The following is a 19,160-nucleotide window of genomic DNA, read 5'->3' as shown; positions in this document are numbered from 1 at the left end:
ACTAAGGAACCCCAAGAACCAAAGCCATCTCCTGAAGAAGTGAAAGAACCAGAGAAGCTGGTTGTAAAAGAAGTAACAAAGCTTTCCAAAGAGAAAGAAGTTAAAAAACCTTCCAAAGAAGAGAAGGAACCTACAAAGATGACTAAGGAACCCCAAGAACCAAAGCCATCTCCTGAAGAAGTGAAAGAACCAGAGAAGCTGGTTGTAAAAGAAGTAACAAAGCTTTCTAAAGAGAAAGAAGTGAAAAAACCTTCCAAAGTAGAGAAGGAACCTACAAAGGTGACTAAGGAACCCCAAGAACCAAAGGAATCTCTTAAAGAAGGGAAAGAACCAGCGAAGCCTTCCACAAAGGGTGACATAGATGCAAAGAAGCCTTCTAAAGAGGAGAACGAAGTAAAGAAACAATTGAAGGTAGAGAAGGAACCAATGAAGCCTTCTAAGGAAGAGAGAAAACTAAAGGCAACTCCTAAAGAAGAGAAGGAACCAGATAAGACTTCCAAGGTTGAAAAAGAAGCAACAAAGCCTTCTAAAGATAAAGAAGTAAAGAAACCTGTGAAGGAAGAGATGGAACCAACAATGCCATCCAAAGAAAAGAAACGACCAACAAAGCCTTCTAAGGAAGATACAGAACCAAAGAAACTTCCGAAGGAAGAGAAAGAGCAAGAGAAACCCTCCAAGGTTGTCAAAGACATAACAAAGACTCCTAAAGAGAAAGAATTGAAGGAACAACCCAAAGAAGAGAAGGAACCAACAGAGCCACCTAAGGAAGCGAAAGAAGTGAAAAAGCCTGAAAAAGAAGTGAAAGAACCAAAGAAGCCCTCTAAAGAGAAGAAAGAGCCAACAAATTCTCCCAAAGCAGTGGAGAAAGAGCTAGAGAAGCCTTCCAAGGTTGAAAAAGAAGTGAAAAAGGAAGATGAACCTCTAATGAGGAAAGAAGAGAGAGAACCAAAAACTGAACCACTGAAGAAGAAAGATACCAACACAGGTATTCCGACATAATTTAATACGTTAACAATTAGTAAATTAGTAAATTATTTAGAATTACATTTCATGAATAGAATAAAATAGAATGCAGGCTGCCATGCACAGCGACATTGGCAGGGGTTTCCACAGCTATACCCCACAACACAGCAGCACTGTCTGAGCAGAAGCTCTCAATGTTTTAACCATAATACTAAATGTACAATAACTAAACATAAATCTCACTTGAATTGGATTGCAATACTTTACAATTTCAAATCATTAAAAAAAAGGGGCCCCCACTGTCGGGGTAAGTCCGCCTCTGATGAAAATGGAAGGCATGTAAATTTGCACATTCTCAAACAAGCAATGGTTTATCACTGAGTTTTGAATTAGTTAGCAGGGATGTCTTTTCAGTTAATCACTCTTCCATTTTAATTGTTAACTGCTGTTTTAATGCCACTTTCTTTAAGTAATTGTGTTTGTGTCATTTGAAGGAAATTGATAAATGTAAACCTAGTAGTCTTATTGGAATATTCTATTCTATTCTATGATGTTGCGAGACACGAAACCCCGATGACCTTGGGATACATCACTGAGGATACGTCCCAGGTGCATCCATGCAATGTTATTTTTGTTCTTATCCTTAAAAGCTGAGGAGGAACCCAAAAAGGAGATGGTCAAAAAGGATGAAGCAAAGAAGCAAAAACCACTAAAGAAGGCTGAAATCGTGAAGAAAACAGGTAAAATGAAACAAAATAAATTTGAATTATTATACTGGTAATTTTTAAACAGATAACCGAAAACATAAAATCCACTGTTATAACTAAAATAACCGTTTAATATTTTCCCAATTTCAGACAATGTACCAAAGAAGCCTGACACGGTGGTTAAAGTTGAAGTTGTTTCTGTCCTGAAAAAAACACATCTAAATGTTACAAAAGCAGGTTAGATAACGCTGGAAATATTGATCTAATCACAATGCCAACTGCAGTTAATTTATTCATATTCATTTTATTTATTCATCTATTATTTTTAATCAATTGCCCCCCCCCCCCTCCACGCACGCACGCACGCACGCACGCACGCACGCACGCACGCACGCACGCACGCACGCACGCACGCACACACACACACACACACACACACACACACACACACACACACACACACACACACACACACACACACACACACAAACAAACAAGATGATAATGGTGTGTATTACTGAGTAAATATTTAAGTTACACACCTCAGTGGTATTTATTTAAACTTTAGAGATGATAATAATAAAAAGGCATATATTAGTAAATATCACTTAAACATCAAACTACTCAGACGGTCATTGTAGGTTTTCCATTTGGGAAATGTCAATATGACAGTAATTCAAATCTGGCCAATCGGTTTGCCTTTACAGTGGAGGCCAAAAAGAAACCTGTGGAAGAGGTGAAGAAAGAAAAGAAGATTGAGCTTCCTGAGAAAAGAACAACCATCAAAAAAGCAGGTCAGGCTAACTTGAAATGTAACGAAAAATGGAGCCTAGTAGCCTACCATGTAATTTCATATTACATGTGTTGAGGATTTATGTTTTCTCACCAGAAGCAGCAGAGGCTCCAAAGGTACCTAAGGAGAAAGCTAAACCAGAAACGGCTAGAAAAGGTATTTCCTTGTCTGAACAGGTTTTACATTTTAGGTTTTGATTTATTTCAAGTTGCTCTTCATCAACTTTGTTCATATGTTAGTTTGAACCAAATCATTAAAAAAGAAAACCTTAGACTGCCACATACCCTTTTATTACAATTTATTGTCATTAAGCCTGGATATTACATGAATGTTATACACCAGGACCTGTGAGGTACAGTAGTAGTAGTACTACAACAGTATGAATATTATTCGATACTGAAGGTTGTATAGTTGCGAGAAAAACGTTTTCATGCTGGTTTTTCAGCAGTAGCAGCTCCCAAGGAGGCCAAAGAACCCAAGGAGAAAGCTAAACCTGAGCCTGAAAAGAAAGGTACAGTACTACCACTACAGTACTGCAGGGCGAGCGCTGGCGCTTTGGCATGGGGGTCAGATCAACATATCCATGGAATGAATTATGTACTGACCATATATGGAGCGTGACTTGAGTGTACAGGGTTTGATGAGGTCAGATCAACATATGGAATGTCAGAACAGGTCAGCTCCATATATGGAGATCTAAGGGTGGCAGCAGGGGCAGCGGGGGAAGTGTCTTGAGTGTACAAGGTGTACAGTTTCTAAAGAGAAAGAAGAGAGAACCAAAAACTGAACCACTGAAGAAGAAAGACACCAAGACAGGTATTCCGACATCATATAATACACAATACAATATATCATTGAGAATACTTTAACAATATTCAACAAATGCTAAGTAAATTATTTAGAATGACATTTTTATGAATAGAATAAAATAGAAATATAAACCTTTCTGGCCATATATGGAGGGTTTGATGAGGTCAGATCAACATATGGAATGTCAGAACAGGTCAGCTCCATATATGGAGCTGGCAGCAGGGGCAGTATCTTGAGTGTACAGGGTTTGATGAGGGCCCAGGTAGGGCCAGGGCTTAATTTTCGGCCTGTTGAGAACTCTAGTTTTTCGCCGGCTGCCGGCACTAATAACTGAATAAATTAGCTGTAAGCATTAAAGATGTACAATTCTCCACATCTCCACACCCAACGACACCCGCTGGAAGTCTTATTAGTGAAGTACATAATATTAGCTATGTATTACTTTACAATTGTTTTACCAGTCTTTTTTTCGGCAGACACTGATGCACTGAAGGAAAAGACCAAACCAACTCCAAAGAAAGGTATGCTTATTAAACACATTTTCTGAATATCTTTCAAACTGTTAGATAATAAGCATAAGCAACACATTATATTATTTTCCCCTTTAGAAACTGAAGTGTCAAAAGAAAAGGAAAAACCTGCACCTGTTAAGAAAGGTAGTACAGCCATTATGATTGTAATATCATACAAAAGAAAGATGCGTTGCAACTTGCATATGACAATTATTATTATAGTTATTTTTGTCAAACGTTTTATTATGGTTACCAATTTCCACCAATAACACAACAAAGCAGCTTTATGCTCATGAGGGACTTTTGTCAACTGCCATGTTAATTCTTATTGTAGATGCAGAGGCTTCCAAAGACAAAACCAAACCAGCTCCTGCTAAGAAAGGTAAGGATGTTTGCCTCTGTAATGTTTTGGTTGTGTTCCTGAAGACTGCTTGTGTTCAACATCTCAAAAAAAGAAATGATGACAGTCATATTTGTCAAGGTGAAACAAGTGCTGTCTCCGTTGTGCATCTGTCTGCCATCTTTTTTCCAGTTCCTAGCTGTACGTCTCAGTCAGTTTAAGTGATCTTCAAAAACATAGTCTTTGTGCATAATTGTTTTAAGGACTTCTACAGTACTTTTACATTCAGACAAAACAAAGGTCATTGGCCTTGAACCTACTTCCACACAAATTTGATTGGTGACCCCGACCATTGTGTCAAACTGGTGACTAATTGGGACGGATTGACCATGCGTCAGACTTTTGATTCTCTGCCTATCGGTATTCAACGTGAACAGCGCCGAGTTGGACTTGAGCCCTGTGAGGCACCCTGGAGTGATAGGCGAGCAAGTGGTTGTGTCCAGAAGTACGCACCACTCGGCACGGCATTACAGGCCTCGTGGGGCTCAAGTCTGCTTCTGAAAATGCTGCTGCCTTGTTTTAAGTATTCTTAGCAGACTCATCAACCTATTACGAATTGGGAGTGAGAACAGTATAAAACAGGTAGGTTGTGCACATAATCCAGTCCCTTGCTGGAGCTGGAGTAAACCTAGTAACATGATGAGAAATCTGCACCTGATGAAGGCCAACCATGGCTGAAACCTTGTGAGCCTGTGTCTTTATAATGAAGCTAAACGGTGTAGGAGCAGAGCTGTGTACAGACTTCTCTTTTTTTTTTACAGTGAGAACACAACAGTATAGCCTACTAGAATTGTAAAGTGACACAACGGGAGATCCCGTCTTCTAAGACGGGTGATGCATGGTTAGATGTTGTCCAAACTTGTCAATTACAACATAAGAGTGAGAATGTGTAGAATAACACCTTCATGATGTAACATGCATGGAAGGACAAGCCTGTGGCAATGGAATCATATTTTTAATCGTCTCTTAAAACTAATTCTTTATCATAAAGATCCTTTCATAACTTAATTTAATAATTATTCTTGCTGCATTGTAATTGTAATGTATGGCTTATCCGTTTTGTTTTTCTTCAATCATTTAGTTAGTTTTCTTCCTATATTGTGCAGTTAAAGTGCTTAAATTATTAAACGGAGGCCATTGTTAAAGAAAAGACCCAATCAGTCACTTTGAAAACAGTGTAAATTATCTAACAATAATAAATTCACAGGCCATTATTGATTTAATTAACATCAATACGAGCAATATTTAAATAAAACATGACATTATGTACATAGTAAATATAGCTCAGTATGCTGAATACTACATAGATGCGGTACTACATACCTTTGATTTAATTTTTCAATTTACGCTCATAGAACAAGAGGGGACTCACAAAAATGCCACCTTGGTGAAAGAGAAGATCAAAGAAGTGCCTGTGAAGGGTATTCCTTTAAAACTTTATATAATTACATCCACAATTATACAGTATAAAACGGAAGTATAAATGTGGCCAAATTTGACTGAGGGGCTGCCATTGGATTTTTTTGAATTATGTTTTTTTTCATGTCATGTGAAAGCAGGGAATCATAGCTTCAAATTGACATTGGTTGTTCAGTTTGACCCACTAGTTTTAGAGTAATGTCTTGCAGAGAAACAGCGAGTTGAGAAAACAGGCTTGAAAGGTTCACTTCTGTGGACTCTTAACATTACACCTAGCTACATGTTTAAGCATTTATTTCATATTTACATGTCAATTTCAGCTCTGACACTTATTTCAGACATGCTCTAGTATGTGAAGAGTCTGCCTGTGCTATTAACTCATTTTGGTTAAAAAATATATATATTTTTTTTCCTCGGATGGCATGCTCTCAGTCAAATCTTGTCACAAATTCATCTTAAGAGTAAATTTCGCATATCTACCTAGTCCTTTCAACAACATACACCAGTATGTTAATATTTAATTCTCAATTGAATATTTTGTTGTTTTAGTAACTGTAGCTCCAAAAGAGAAAGCAGTCCCTGTGAAGAAAGGTAGAACTTTTGTATTCAATTTGTATTGATATGATTTATTTCGGTCCTTGTTTACAGTGTATTCATTTTTCAAGGACCAAAAATATTTTCAGAGTTTTAACATTGAGATTGAGGTAATCATAATGTATTTTTGATCTAGAACCTGAAGTCACAAAAGAGAAGCTCAAACCAACTCCAGCAAAGAAAGGTAATTAATCTATTCAACCTCAAGGAAAGTACTGTACCAGGTTATGATTTATAGTGTGCAATAATAAAATTTAAATCTAATTATCTAGTGGTACCAGTGGTGAAGACAAAACCAAGCCCAGTCATAAAAGGTAAGGGCAACTAAATCCAGTAATTTAAGTCCTTGTTTTGCTGAGCATCAAGGGATAATTAATAACATGACAAGAGATAATTGATATCTCGATCATTTTATCTCTTTGTTTTTTCACAGAGGCTGAAGTCCCACCGAAAAATGCTAGTCTAACAAAGGAGAGGGTCAAAGTTGGACCACTGAAAACAGGTATAGCCCTTGTATGATAGTACTACTGTTTTTACAGTAGTTTACCACCCCGCATGTAACAGGATAGGTGGGTACCAAGGAAGAGTGCGCACATCTGTGATAAATGGGCAATTCTTTCTAAACTGTTAAAAAATTCAATATTTGGAAAATGTATATGTTTAGAACATTGACAATTAATTAAGGTATATCCAGTCATTTTGAGGAAACTCATAAGAAGTTGAAGGATAAAATTAAGTCTGATATGATGCACCATGGTGTGCATGTTTACATCATGTATACATTACATTACTTAAAAAATACTTAATATTTTTTGGTTTTTAATTTTGGACAAAATAGACAATTTTACATCGAGCTGCCCAGATGTCTACCTTCTAGCGTAGGCTTAATTTTATCGGTCTGTCAAAGATGACAATCCTACATGATACAGTTTGACCATAATTGCAGTTAGTATGATTCTCAATAGGCGGCAAATGGCAAGCTACTGTATGAAAATCACAATTATTGCCATGGTCTGTAATATATTTACATTTTGTGTAGTGATCTATGAAGATAAACTGTTCCTACCTAATAACTTATCTGGTATACAGTACAATGAGTATGGCATGATTCCTAATACATATTGTGTGTATGTACAGTATGCTGTTGAGTTTAATTTGTTGTACTTACTTTAAATTAATTCTTGTTTGTTATTTACACTAAAATCTTTAAATTGTTTGAAATTATTTATATATAGTTATTTACACTGTGATTATTTTTGTTCCAGTGCCTGTTTCTCCAAAAGAGAAGGCCAAACCAGCACCTGCCGTAAAAGGTCAATACTAAAACATAAACCTGTTAAATGCATACATTTTGTCATAATTTGTCATATGTCAGACTGAGACATTATAAATATAAAAAAGTGTGCGCGTGCACGCGTGTGCCTGTGTGTGTGTGTCTGTCTGTCTGTCTGTCTGTCTGTCTGTCTGTCTGTCTGTCTGTCTGTCTGTCTGTCTGTCTGTCTATCTAAAACCAATACAAGAGTGAGTGAACACATCTCTGGTGCTTGAAATTATTGTGAAAAGCTTGTATTGTATGCCATTCATAATAACAAAACATTAAGATTGTTACAGCAAATGGACTGACAGCTAGTTGTTTTCTTGTCTTTAGAGCCTGAGGTTGCTAAGGAGAAGGTCACTCCAGCAAAAGGTTTGTTTCTGCATGATGTTATTGATTCTTACACATTTTACACGTTTCTCTCTTTTTTAGTTCACTGCATGAGTTACAATCTTTAATATTCTTCTAGCACCTGTGGTTTCCAAGGAAAAGCCTAAAGCAGCTGTTGAAAAGCAGAAAGGTATATGAGACGACGTGTGATATTTATAACGCTAATTTGTCAAATTTGTGACTGTCAACTAACCTGTTTTCTAACAAGTAGCTTATGCTAATCCAACTGTAAAGTTGGTAAACGCCACAGTAAAACCTACACAGTGAATGTAAAGATTTAATATAATCTATCTGTGATGCTTCAAATTATTCAAACTTTAATTGTTTTCAACCTTCCTGCAAAGATTCTATGTTGTAAAATTATGGTGAACTATATTAATGCTAAACAGTCATGTTAACTGATCAAAATGACTTGGCTTACTGTTGCATCAAATGAGCTCGGCATTTGTTGATTTTATTACTTTAGAACCTGAAGTTCCTAAGGAGACGTCCAAACCTGTGACTCCAGCAAAAGGTTGGTTTGTGGAGGATGTTGCTTATTCTATTATTGTTTGTTTTTCCTTTTATTGTTAATCAGGTGTTTCTTTCCCCACCTTTGATGGTAATATGTGACATCATTACTTCACTGTATGCATTTGAGTTTACACAATCATTCATATACTATTCTAGCACCTGTGGTTTCCAAGGAAAAGCCTAAAGCAGCTGTTGAAACGAAGAAAGGTATATGGCACAATATAATTTATATATATTGTCCACAAAATTGTGTATATTCATAGTTTTAACCTTGAGCAGAGGTAAACATAATTGCATGTTTGTTTTAGAACCTGAAGTCACAAAAGAGAAGCTCAAGGCAACTCCAGCAAAGAAAGGTAATTGATCGATTCAGCTTCAAGAATTCACTGTATCAGGCTATGATTTATCATGTGCAATAATATTGAAATTCAATTATCTAGTGGCACCAGTGGTGAAGACAAAACCAACCCCAGTGATTAAAGGTACAGGCACATTTTTCCAGTAACTTTTAGGCCTTTTTTTAATTGTATTTTTTGCAAGTGCACAATAGGTAATTGTATCCATTTTTGCAGAGGTTGAAGTCCCACCGAAAAATGTTAGTCTAACAAAGGAGAGGGTTAAAGTTGTGCCACTGAAAAAAGGTATGTGTAGCTCTTGTGTGATAGTGACACCAAATTCAGTGTTCACATGCACAGACACACCAATGGAGTAGTATTCCGCCTCTGATTTAGCTCACGTAAGCATATTTCGTAATTAAACCAGATTATTGAATTTGCTGTTGATTTGATGTCTTTAGAGCCTGAGGTTCCTAAGGAGAAGGTCAAACCAGTGACACCAGCAAAAGGTTTGTTTGAGCACAATGTTGATTCTTACAAATATTTTTACTTTTCCTTGTTAATCAGTTGTATATCATTACTTCACTGTATGCAATCAGGTTGACACATTCATTATATTCTAGCACCTGTGGTTTCCAAGGAAAAGCCTAAAGCAGAAAAGAAGGGTAAAGTATACAACACGTGTGATATGTAGTGCTAATTTGGAAAATGTACAAAAAATGTAAAAAAGAATGTACACTATATGCAGTAATACACAAACAAAAGAACGCTCCATTCCCATCTAAATGCATTGGCAGAATCCACCCTCATAGGTAGAATAAAAGTGCCCTTAAAAAAACAAAACCCTGCACATTGAGGAGTGATGCATCAAAGCATCAATGCTTGATTCATTATTGTGGAAAAAAACTTTTTTTTTGCAGACATATATCAAATGTTGAATACTGGTATATACAGTTCATGTCTTTCATACTGTATTATGCAATGACTAGGAGGATTGTTGTCAAATTAACTGACGATTTGTTGATTTTATGCCTTTAGAGCCTGAGCTTAAGGAGAAGGTCAAACCAGTGACTCCAACACAAGGTTTGTTTCTGTTGGATGTTACTGATTCTTACAATTGTTTCTCTTTTATTGTTCATTTATTGTCCTTATGTTGAGTTAAACAATTATCAATGTAATACTGTAGCACCTGTGGTTTCCAAGGAAAAGCCTAAAGCAGCTGTTGAAAAGAAAAAAGGTATATGACACAACAAGTGTGATATTGCTCATTTGCAATATTGTATAAATGCACTACAGGATGGTGACACAAATCGGCCATGCAAAGTGTGATAACATTAGTAAGAAAGCATATCTTATGTAGTAACTAACTTGTTTAACTAGAGATAAAGCAATGCATCTCAGTGCTCTGTAGAATTACATGGATGGGGGCAGAGCCATAGAGTAAGACAGAGTTACGACATTGAGGGGCAGAAAACAGCCTGGTCACGTCGTTCAAGTACTCACGAACCCATAGACTCCAATGCATTCCGTAACTTCCGGTTGTCCCCATTTGAAACCAATAGAAGTCTATCTAGAAGAGCCACCATTGGACTGGCCCCATGACGTGAACAGAGTTGTCCTAACTCTGTCTTACTCTATGGCTCTGGATGGGGACAGTAATCAGTGGAGGTGGCCTCACTTGCCATCACCAATGCAAGACATTTGTTGAAAATGTTCTCCTTTACTCATGTGATTATTTCAGAACCTAAGCTTATAGATAACAGACATCCAAATTTACATCATTTTTGCACATGATTATGTGATTGTGAAGTGAAGTGAATGGCTCAATGCATTCTATTTGCTACTGTGTTTGAGTAGCTGAGAGAGCAAAGAGAAGGACAAACCTGTGGTTTTGAAAAAGCTATACAGTTTAGAATAGCATGTTTCACATAATAATTCGGTTATTACTTGCGCAAGCAGAGCGCGCAAGTAATAGTTTTCGTCTTCGTATGTCGCCATGTGATGTGTATGCGCTGTGCCAGCGTATGACGTAATGACTACTTGTGCTTGATATGGCAGTGGTGTCAGATTACATACATGTATACATAGGGGCATTACCTTTAATCCTCCCGACACTAAAACATATCGCCATTACGTCACCATCGAAAACCAATTACACCCTGGCATTGGGTCCTTTAATCCACATCTTTATTACGTCATAATTGAGAGCTAGTTGTACCAGTTATACCCTGACGTCATATGCTGCTACGATACATACGCATCAAACGGGGCATACGCAAAGTAACCACAGTATACCGCTAATCAACTTACAAATTACATATACATATACATAGAGGCATTTCCTTTAATCCACCCGACACTGATCGACATATACGTCACCATCGAAAGCCGTCACTCATCCGTATTAATTACAACATTACGTAATTGATTGTTGGTCGACAGTACTTGCGCGCTCTGCTTGCGCACTAGTAGGCCATTTATGGCCTACTTGTGTGCAACAAGAAGGTAGGCACTCGACAGAGTGCAGTTCTAGTTTTTATTTATGACTATGAGTATGCAATATTTTATATTTTTCTTTCATCATTTAGAGCCAGAAGCTTCAAAAGAGGCTAAGCCATCTGCCGAGAAGAAAGGTACATTTCTCTTGCTGTTAATCATAGAGATAGATGTTCAAAGCCTGTTTGGTAAATGTAAAAGAATTGGCTTCATACATCCATGATGTATTTGTACAGAAGCTGAAAAGCCAAAAACGAAGCCAATTGTGAAATCACCGGAAAGAAAAAAGATGAAAGGTACAAAAGTAATGAAATACTGCACATCTATTATTCAGTATTCTGCTTCTTATTTACAAAATATCAGTTGGGTATTTTTTAATTTGCATTAATGATGCAAAGGATAAATTACAAATGATCTCAATCTAGATGAACAGAATGCTAATATGTGCAGTTGTTGTAGTAATCCGCACTATTTCTTGCACAGACCCCTTTAAAGACTTGCCCAAACCAGTGACTCTGAGAGGTACAGATGTGTTTTGCCACTGTGAAAGAGTGCTGATTAACTGGTTTTTAGCTCTATGCTTTTTGTCCTGCAAGCTACTTTAGACTTAAAATAAATAATCATAGTCACTCTTGGCCCAAATTGTGCATTGCTTATTTGAAAGCAGATCATTGCTATCATGATGTTTCTGAGCTGTGGAGCTGCAAATCCATTGCCAAAGGCGAGCTATTAACCGGTGGTGGTTGGTGGCCTTTATTAACAATTGAAAACCATCCATATGCCATTTTTTATACTACCATGATTGCAATATATGTATACTCACCAGTGAAAACACTAAGCTATGGTTTTTCATCTAAGTTGTTGTTTGTGCTCTTGGGCCATGTTTGACCACTTTTTGTCTTTCAGAAATAGAGCCTCTAAAAGAGAAGGCCAAACCTGCCACAGTGAAGAAAGGTAAACTACCATTCAGTTTATAGTACATTTAATCAACTCGTGTTTTTTCATGCATTATCTCTATGTGTTGAAGGGATTTTTTACCACTGTTAATAATGGATTTTAATATTATATTTATTGTTATTATCAACTAAACTGTGTAAGCAATAATACCTGTGCAAAGCAGTGATCTTCATGAATACCTTGAATGGCATGCCATGAATACCTTGCCCTAAAGCTTGCGTGCACGCATCCGCCTCGTTGACGGCGAGCGCTGGCGCTTTGGCAAGGGGGGTCAGATCAACATATATGGAATGAATTCTGTATGGGCCATATATGGAGAGTGTCTTCAGTGTACAGGGTTTGATGAGGTCAGATCAACATATGGAATGTCAGAACAGGTCAGCTCCATATATGGAGATCAAAGGGTGCCAGCGGGGGCAGTGTCTTGAGTGTACATGGTTTGATGAGGTCTGGCCATATATGGATCATGTCTTGAGTGTACAGGTTTGATGAGGTCAGATCAACATATGGAATGTCAGAACAGGTCAGCTCCATATATGGAGATCTAAGGGTGGCAGCGGGGGCAGTGTCTTTGATGAGGGCCCAGGTAGGTTCGGCGTTCGGGCCTTAATTTCCGGGCCTGTTGAGAACTCTACTAATAACTTTGGGCCGTCTAATGTTTGAATGGACAGGTATCAGTCAAAAAGGAGACATCGAAGAGGAAGGACGGGTGGGGACAGGATCAACATATGGAATGTCAGAACAGGTCAGCTCCATATATGGAGATCTAAGGGCTTGAGGTTTTGAGGTCAGATGTAGAGTTGCTGGCCGGCTCCATATACAGTATGCAGAATGATCTAGGTGATGATCCAGCCTTCTCCATGATTGGCTATCCAGGGTTTGATGAGGTCAGTGTTGTGATCTTCATATATGGGGACGGCCATTATGGTGGTGTGATGTGTCACGAGGCATGACCATATATGGAGATGTGATGTCACGAGGCGTGACCATATATGGAGGCGTGACTGACGGGAGATTCAGGTTTTCATAGTAAACTGTGACCTTCAGGCGCAATAACTGACTTTGCAAAAGAGAAAGTCAAAACAACTGGTGCCATAGGGTTTTTTCTGTCATGCCAATCATGTTTTAAGGACTAAGTTTTTGTCAAGGCCACATTAATTATCACCATTGAAGATCATTCACATTCACATCGTTCATCATTCTCTGTCATTATTCCCAGCATAATACATCATGTTGTCTTGTCAGATTTTATAGCTGCTAAATGTGTCTCAACATGCAACTACTAATACCTGAGGCATGTGTTTTGCATAATGTAAAAAGATTAGCCCAAAGTCAAATCCAATGTTCATTCATCATGTAAGAAAAAGTAAAACGGAAGGTTGCATTCAGATTTGAAGTGAGAAATGGCGATTTGTTTTGAAAAATAACTTATTGTTAATATTAAGAGGAGTGATTGTCTCAAAGAGAAACAAGTGTCTGAGAAAAGGTACCTGTCGTTGAATAATAAGAAACTGAATTAATTAGTAATATCTGCAATATGTGCATATTGGATTTATAAAATATCTAGGCCTGGAGGCCTAGACCAACATACATTTTTATTTATTTAAATCGTTATGTTTGTTACAGAAAAAGCTGTTGCGAAGAAAACAACTAAAGAAGAGAAACTAGAAGGTAAGAAAGTAATTACCCTTTCTTTGAAAGATCCCCAATTACAATGTGCCACATTAATCGTTAATCTTTGTTTATTTTAACAACAGTACCTCCACCAGACCCCTATATCATGGAAGGTGCGTTTCTTTTGATCATGGAAAATATTTACACAGAAATCTGCAAAGTCTCATTACCAGCACACACATTTCTGTCAATGTCTAACAAGGAAAACAATGTCTATATAATGTATATAAACGGGCTCTTTCCACAGATGACATGCCCTATTTCCAGTGCTTCTTCGTGGACGAGGATGATGGCCAGTTTCCCTTCTACTCTTTCTCACCGCAGTGAGGCAACACAAGAACACAGTCTGGAGGAACCACAGGACAAGTTGGGACAAAACCTTTAGTGTTGAGTCTGATTATTACTGTCAACAAGGCCTAGTTATGACGTCTGCTGCTGAAGTGCAGCCTGCTGTCCCACAGTAGTCTCAGTCCCGGATGACAGAGTATGACAGGTGACCTTGGTTGGCAGTCACGTTATTGATTTTTCCAACATTGGTTGAGCTCTCGTAGCTAAAACAGACAGCCAGTGTCATTCCTTTCCATTTTCCTTTTTTTTGTTTTATTTTTTGTTGTGAATCTTGTGAAAAGTGTATATGCATGCTATGCAGGCATATCAGTATTTGAATGGAACAATTTATATTTTGTCCGTGTCTCTTTCTTTTCTTCATTTATTTATGGGGATCTATGTACTTGCATATAATACGGTAATTCAATTCAGAATTCATTCATCTTCTTAATATCTCAACATAATTTCAACCAACAAACAGAATAGCATCCATTATTTTGTACATACATATATGATTCACCACAAAGGTTGGTAGAGGATGGGAAATCTCCAACTTTTGAAAATACTTGAAAGGCGGTTTAGAGTGTTACCTTTGTGTCTTTATACTTTACTGAGACTTGAATCACACTACCTACAGTATGCTTTCATACATGCTTTCAATGGCCTTCAGTTAAAATTGAGCATTCATATTGATAACTGATAATTCCATTGTTACTAATGTTATTTTGTTCATTTCTATGAATTTTAATTCATTTATTTGTCTTTGTCTGCATTTGTAAATATAGGGAATTAGAGCTGTTGGTCAAAGGAAAACTCATTGTCATTTTACAAAGTTGTTCCTCTTCTTACAGTACCAACTTTTTCTTTATTTTTTATTTTTTTTTACAAGTTGAAAGGAATGACCTAGCACTGTCTATTAGAGCTCCCAAACAACACAAGACCAGTACTACCTGACTACCTCACACTGTGTGAGAGATTCAGAGATGGTGTGTTGAAGTCTTATGAGTCTGTACCATTTCTTCAAGTGTACAGCACCAGCTCCTCATTTTGGTAAGTGTGCTAATTTTAAGCATTATGGTGTCTGATCTCTCAGAATGAGGTATGAGATCAACTTTATTATTATCTTTTTGTGGGAAACTTCAAGCATCAAATTAATTTCGTATTGCAAACTTGTTTTAAATGGTTTCCTATAACCTGTGCCAATTGCTTTACAGAACTTATTTGAATTTGATGTAACCCATTTTGATCATGTCATGTACACTGTACAGCATGTGACACATGGAGTCCTTTTTTTGCACTGTATTATGATTATGTAATCAACAGTGTTTTAGGAACTGAAACATGCAAAGTAATATGAAATATTGTCAATCAAAAGGGATATTTGCTGTGGATAACAGCTATTCATTGATAGACCAAAGATGTTTTCGTCAAGGACATTAGCCATGCCATGGGCTATTTGTCTATGTGCACAATGCAAAAACTAATCTGCACATTTACGGATACTTTTCTATAAGAGAATAGAACATTATAATGGAACAGAACAGCACACCTGTAGATTAACAGATGCGTTGAAGACCATGGGTCGACTATCGTAGAATAAAATGAAATATTTATTGGGGACAATTCGGTACACATAATCTCACCAACCTGATGAAGGTCTGTGTATCAAAATGTTTCCAATTTTGTCCCGATCGGATCGGGTAATCGGACTCCGATCACATGATTTTCAAAAGATCGGCATCGGGGAGAGAAGATCGGATTTTTAATTGTCTAATGTAAATCTCAAAGAAAGATGTATAAGCAATGAGATTTTGTAAAAACAGTTGTGTTTATGCTAGTTGTTTTCCTTCTGGTCCCAGTCAGAGATCATCAAACAAAGACTAGTCACACTCAGAGGCGTGAAAGACCCCTATGATGAAAACGAAGGAAATGCAACCCCCGCTATGCATGATGGCATAGGTGTCTGTAGTACTCTCTCTGAATGAGAAAGATACTCTTTAAGAGTTTTAACTTAATTGACTTCAGTTCTATATTTACCAATACATCATTATTTTGCTATGATTCCATGCTTTCATAGAAAGAAAAAAAAAACACTGACAGTCATTCTAATAAAAGTATAGTCACATTTTGCAACAGACTAGACTAGAGTGACATACATTAGGATATTTGCTATTGTGATATGGCATAAGTGTTATATCAAAATATAAAGATCGAATCGGGAAAGATCGGTATGTCTCAAAATCAAATGATCGGGATCGGAAAGCAAAAACACGTGATCGGGACATCCCTATTTCCAATACATATTTCTCAATTATAGTGAAGACGGAAGACCTTTTTCTAGACTACCTACTACTATAATGAAGCAATTTGTTAACCTTGTCTCCTTCCTTGTCTATTCAAGGAATATTCAAGGAAAAATATGTGTATAATATAAGTGTATAATACTTCATCTATTTAGTAAAATATATCTTGTATATATTATAAGTTATAACTATACAAATAAAGTATAGTTATACTAATAATTATGGAACTAAAGTCAAAATACTGAAAAGGTGGGAAAGTCGTTTCAAATTTGTGGATACTGTGATAGTTCAGAATACTGTGATAGTGATAGTGATATGCGGACAGTGGTCAACTTGTCAATGTTTATTTGATAAATTGAATATTGATGTCGAAGCACAATGATTGTTGAAACATTTACACAACATTGTAAAGTTCTCTGCATGTAATTTAATCATGAATAGCCGAACAGGTGACTTCATCAGAGTACAAATCTGGGATGCATTAATATTTCTCAATGAGTCTGTACCAGCTGTTGTTTACATGGCTCTTTACAATTTGCTCCATATGCTGTGTAGAGGGCAGTTATAACAGCTTGTAGCATTTAATAGATATATTGAGTGAAATGGGTGAACAATGCCTATATTCCTCAATAACCAACCTGTATAGTGCATTGATTTTTAAATGGATCTGTGGCAGCAGTCACAATGATTTTTTTTTTTTTTTCATTATGGACTGCTACTGGATGTCTGTGGATAATGATTGTTAATGTTCCTGTGTCCCTGATCTATAGTTATTTAAAAGTGGTGGTCCCAAAATATGTATAATCGTAACATCTGTATTTAAATATTGATTATGTGATGTATGTGTGTAACAAAAGACAATTTGTGTTCATGTGGCTGAATTATGAGTTTGGACAAATTCACTGAACTACAGAGTAACCTTAACGGGGAAAGCGCATACAGAAAAAACCTTTTTAGATCATTTTTATGGTCATAGCTCTGTATGTCTGTCTGACCTCTGATTGACCTTGAAACTACTATGCATGATGTGTGTTCTTGTTTTCTGTCATCAAACATTGTGATGTCAGGGATATATTTTGTTTTCCATCTGAAGCTCAAACATGTTGACACCAGAAGTCTGAGCATGACTATTAATTGTACAAGAAAACAATATTCGTGGTATACAAGGTGCTACTGATGAATATAATTATAATTATAAGTGTAAAAATATCCATAGCATAAACTTACACTTATCATAGCAACTGTGTAAATAGTAAAATGGATGCAAAAATTGCTAATACAATACAGAATAATGGCTGTAATATTTATTTTTTTATCCCTGAACAAATACCAATGAAATAGTGGTTAACTATAATCTAATCAAATTCCCACTATATATGTACCATACTCTCTTTTGACTAGTGTTTTTTGTCTATGAATAGTGCTTTGACATTAATAAACATGAATGCAAGTGATGCTTCTCTATTCTTCTCATCAGTTACATGTATGTTTTAATCTATGAAATAGACCGGAAGGAACGTGTAGTACAGCTATGCTCTCAGCTGGTGGCAATATTGAGTAACAATACGGTATTCACATCCTCACCCTGACAGGCATCTCATTGTTAGAGGTGTGTACTGTTACAATTTTTCAGATTCTGCTACAGAAACACACATAACTGGCCGCAGGAGAGTATCCTTGTTTTTATCTTTATTCCATTTAAAAATAAGAACAAGGATACACTCTAAAGCCCAAACCACACCAAAGGGTCGGGTCAGGACAAAACTGTTTTTAATGTAAACCACACCAATGCAACTGGAGTTGCCAGGAGTTGCATCGGTGTGTTTGATCTTAAAAAACGGTTTGTCCCGACTCAACCCTTTGATTAAATGTTAAGTTGTTATAACATGAATAAGAAATGAAAATGTAAGATTTACCTTGTTTGAATACGTAGCTTATATGGTGTCTGTTGGTCTGTTGGTCTGTTGTACTCCCTCTTGTGAAATGAATAACAAATGAGAACATTTTGTGATTTACATTGTTTGAATACTTAAAGGTAGGGAACGTGATTTTTTTTAGGCCAGGTTAAAATAAGTGTACTGTTCTGTACTCATTGCTATAGTATAGAGTGTTCACTCAATTCATTCAATAAGCCTGTGCAGATAATATGTATCCTATGTATATATACCCCATTCAAACCTATTTAGGTTCATCTTGCGGTGGACATGTTGAAATGTTTCATAGTTTTAGAAATATAGTGCTTTAAATTTGAGAAATGTATAATGGCAGACAGTGGCACGTCAACAAATCACTTTCACCTAGAAACTCCATTCACACTTTTTATAATTCAGCTTACTGTGGAGACACATGCTGGAACTTTTTACTTTGAAATGTTTTGTAGTTTCTGAGTTATTTAACTTTAACGCCCAATGCATTCTCAATGGCAATAGCACAAACTTTGGCATGCTACTAGTCCTACATACTTACACCTAGAAACCCCATTCAAGCCTACTTAGGTACATCTTACGGTGGACATGTTTTCCTGAAAAGGAATCTTTGAAATGTTTCATAGTTTTAGAAATATAGTGCTTTCAAATCTGAGAATTTTACAATGGGGCTCAATGGCAGATATTGGCACGTCAAAAAAGCACTTTCACCTAGAAACTCCATTCA

At 36.7% G+C, this 19,160-nt stretch overlaps 1 protein-coding gene across 1 annotated transcript in view; it reads left to right on the top strand.

Annotated features, from left to right (window-relative positions):
- Positions 1 to 16,467, top strand: part of LOC306941730 (uncharacterized protein) — a 34,895-nt gene extending 18,428 nt beyond the window's left edge. The window contains exons 23-51 of the mRNA XM_079527365.1: positions 2,560 to 2,619; positions 2,909 to 2,974; positions 3,750 to 3,794; positions 3,882 to 3,929; positions 4,120 to 4,167; positions 5,541 to 5,606; positions 6,154 to 6,195; positions 6,335 to 6,382; positions 6,471 to 6,512; positions 6,632 to 6,700; positions 7,464 to 7,511; positions 7,847 to 7,885; positions 7,983 to 8,033; positions 8,370 to 8,417; positions 8,573 to 8,623; positions 8,725 to 8,772; positions 8,857 to 8,898; positions 8,989 to 9,057; positions 9,213 to 9,260; positions 9,375 to 9,416; positions 9,790 to 9,834; positions 9,938 to 9,988; positions 11,340 to 11,384; positions 11,484 to 11,543; positions 11,731 to 11,769; positions 12,154 to 12,201; positions 13,831 to 13,875; positions 13,962 to 13,991; positions 14,126 to 16,467. Coding sequence (XP_079383491.1) covers positions 2,560 to 2,619; positions 2,909 to 2,974; positions 3,750 to 3,794; positions 3,882 to 3,929; positions 4,120 to 4,167; positions 5,541 to 5,606; positions 6,154 to 6,195; positions 6,335 to 6,382; positions 6,471 to 6,512; positions 6,632 to 6,700; positions 7,464 to 7,511; positions 7,847 to 7,885; positions 7,983 to 8,033; positions 8,370 to 8,417; positions 8,573 to 8,623; positions 8,725 to 8,772; positions 8,857 to 8,898; positions 8,989 to 9,057; positions 9,213 to 9,260; positions 9,375 to 9,416; positions 9,790 to 9,834; positions 9,938 to 9,988; positions 11,340 to 11,384; positions 11,484 to 11,543; positions 11,731 to 11,769; positions 12,154 to 12,201; positions 13,831 to 13,875; positions 13,962 to 13,991; positions 14,126 to 14,205 — 1,463 coding nt within the window. The 3' untranslated portion in view covers positions 14,206 to 16,467. The remainder of the gene's footprint in view (positions 1 to 2,559; positions 2,620 to 2,908; positions 2,975 to 3,749; positions 3,795 to 3,881; positions 3,930 to 4,119; positions 4,168 to 5,540; positions 5,607 to 6,153; positions 6,196 to 6,334; positions 6,383 to 6,470; positions 6,513 to 6,631; positions 6,701 to 7,463; positions 7,512 to 7,846; positions 7,886 to 7,982; positions 8,034 to 8,369; positions 8,418 to 8,572; positions 8,624 to 8,724; positions 8,773 to 8,856; positions 8,899 to 8,988; positions 9,058 to 9,212; positions 9,261 to 9,374; positions 9,417 to 9,789; positions 9,835 to 9,937; positions 9,989 to 11,339; positions 11,385 to 11,483; positions 11,544 to 11,730; positions 11,770 to 12,153; positions 12,202 to 13,830; positions 13,876 to 13,961; positions 13,992 to 14,125) is intronic.
- Positions 16,468 to 19,160: the final 2,693 nt, after the last annotated feature.

This window comes from Electrona antarctica (genome assembly GCF_951216825.1).
Source record: "Electrona antarctica genome assembly, chromosome: 18".
Classification (NCBI taxonomy): Eukaryota; Metazoa; Chordata; class Actinopteri; order Myctophiformes; family Myctophidae; genus Electrona; species Electrona antarctica.
Note: the sequence above shows the minus strand (reverse complement) of the source record. Positions and strands in the feature narration are given on the sequence as shown.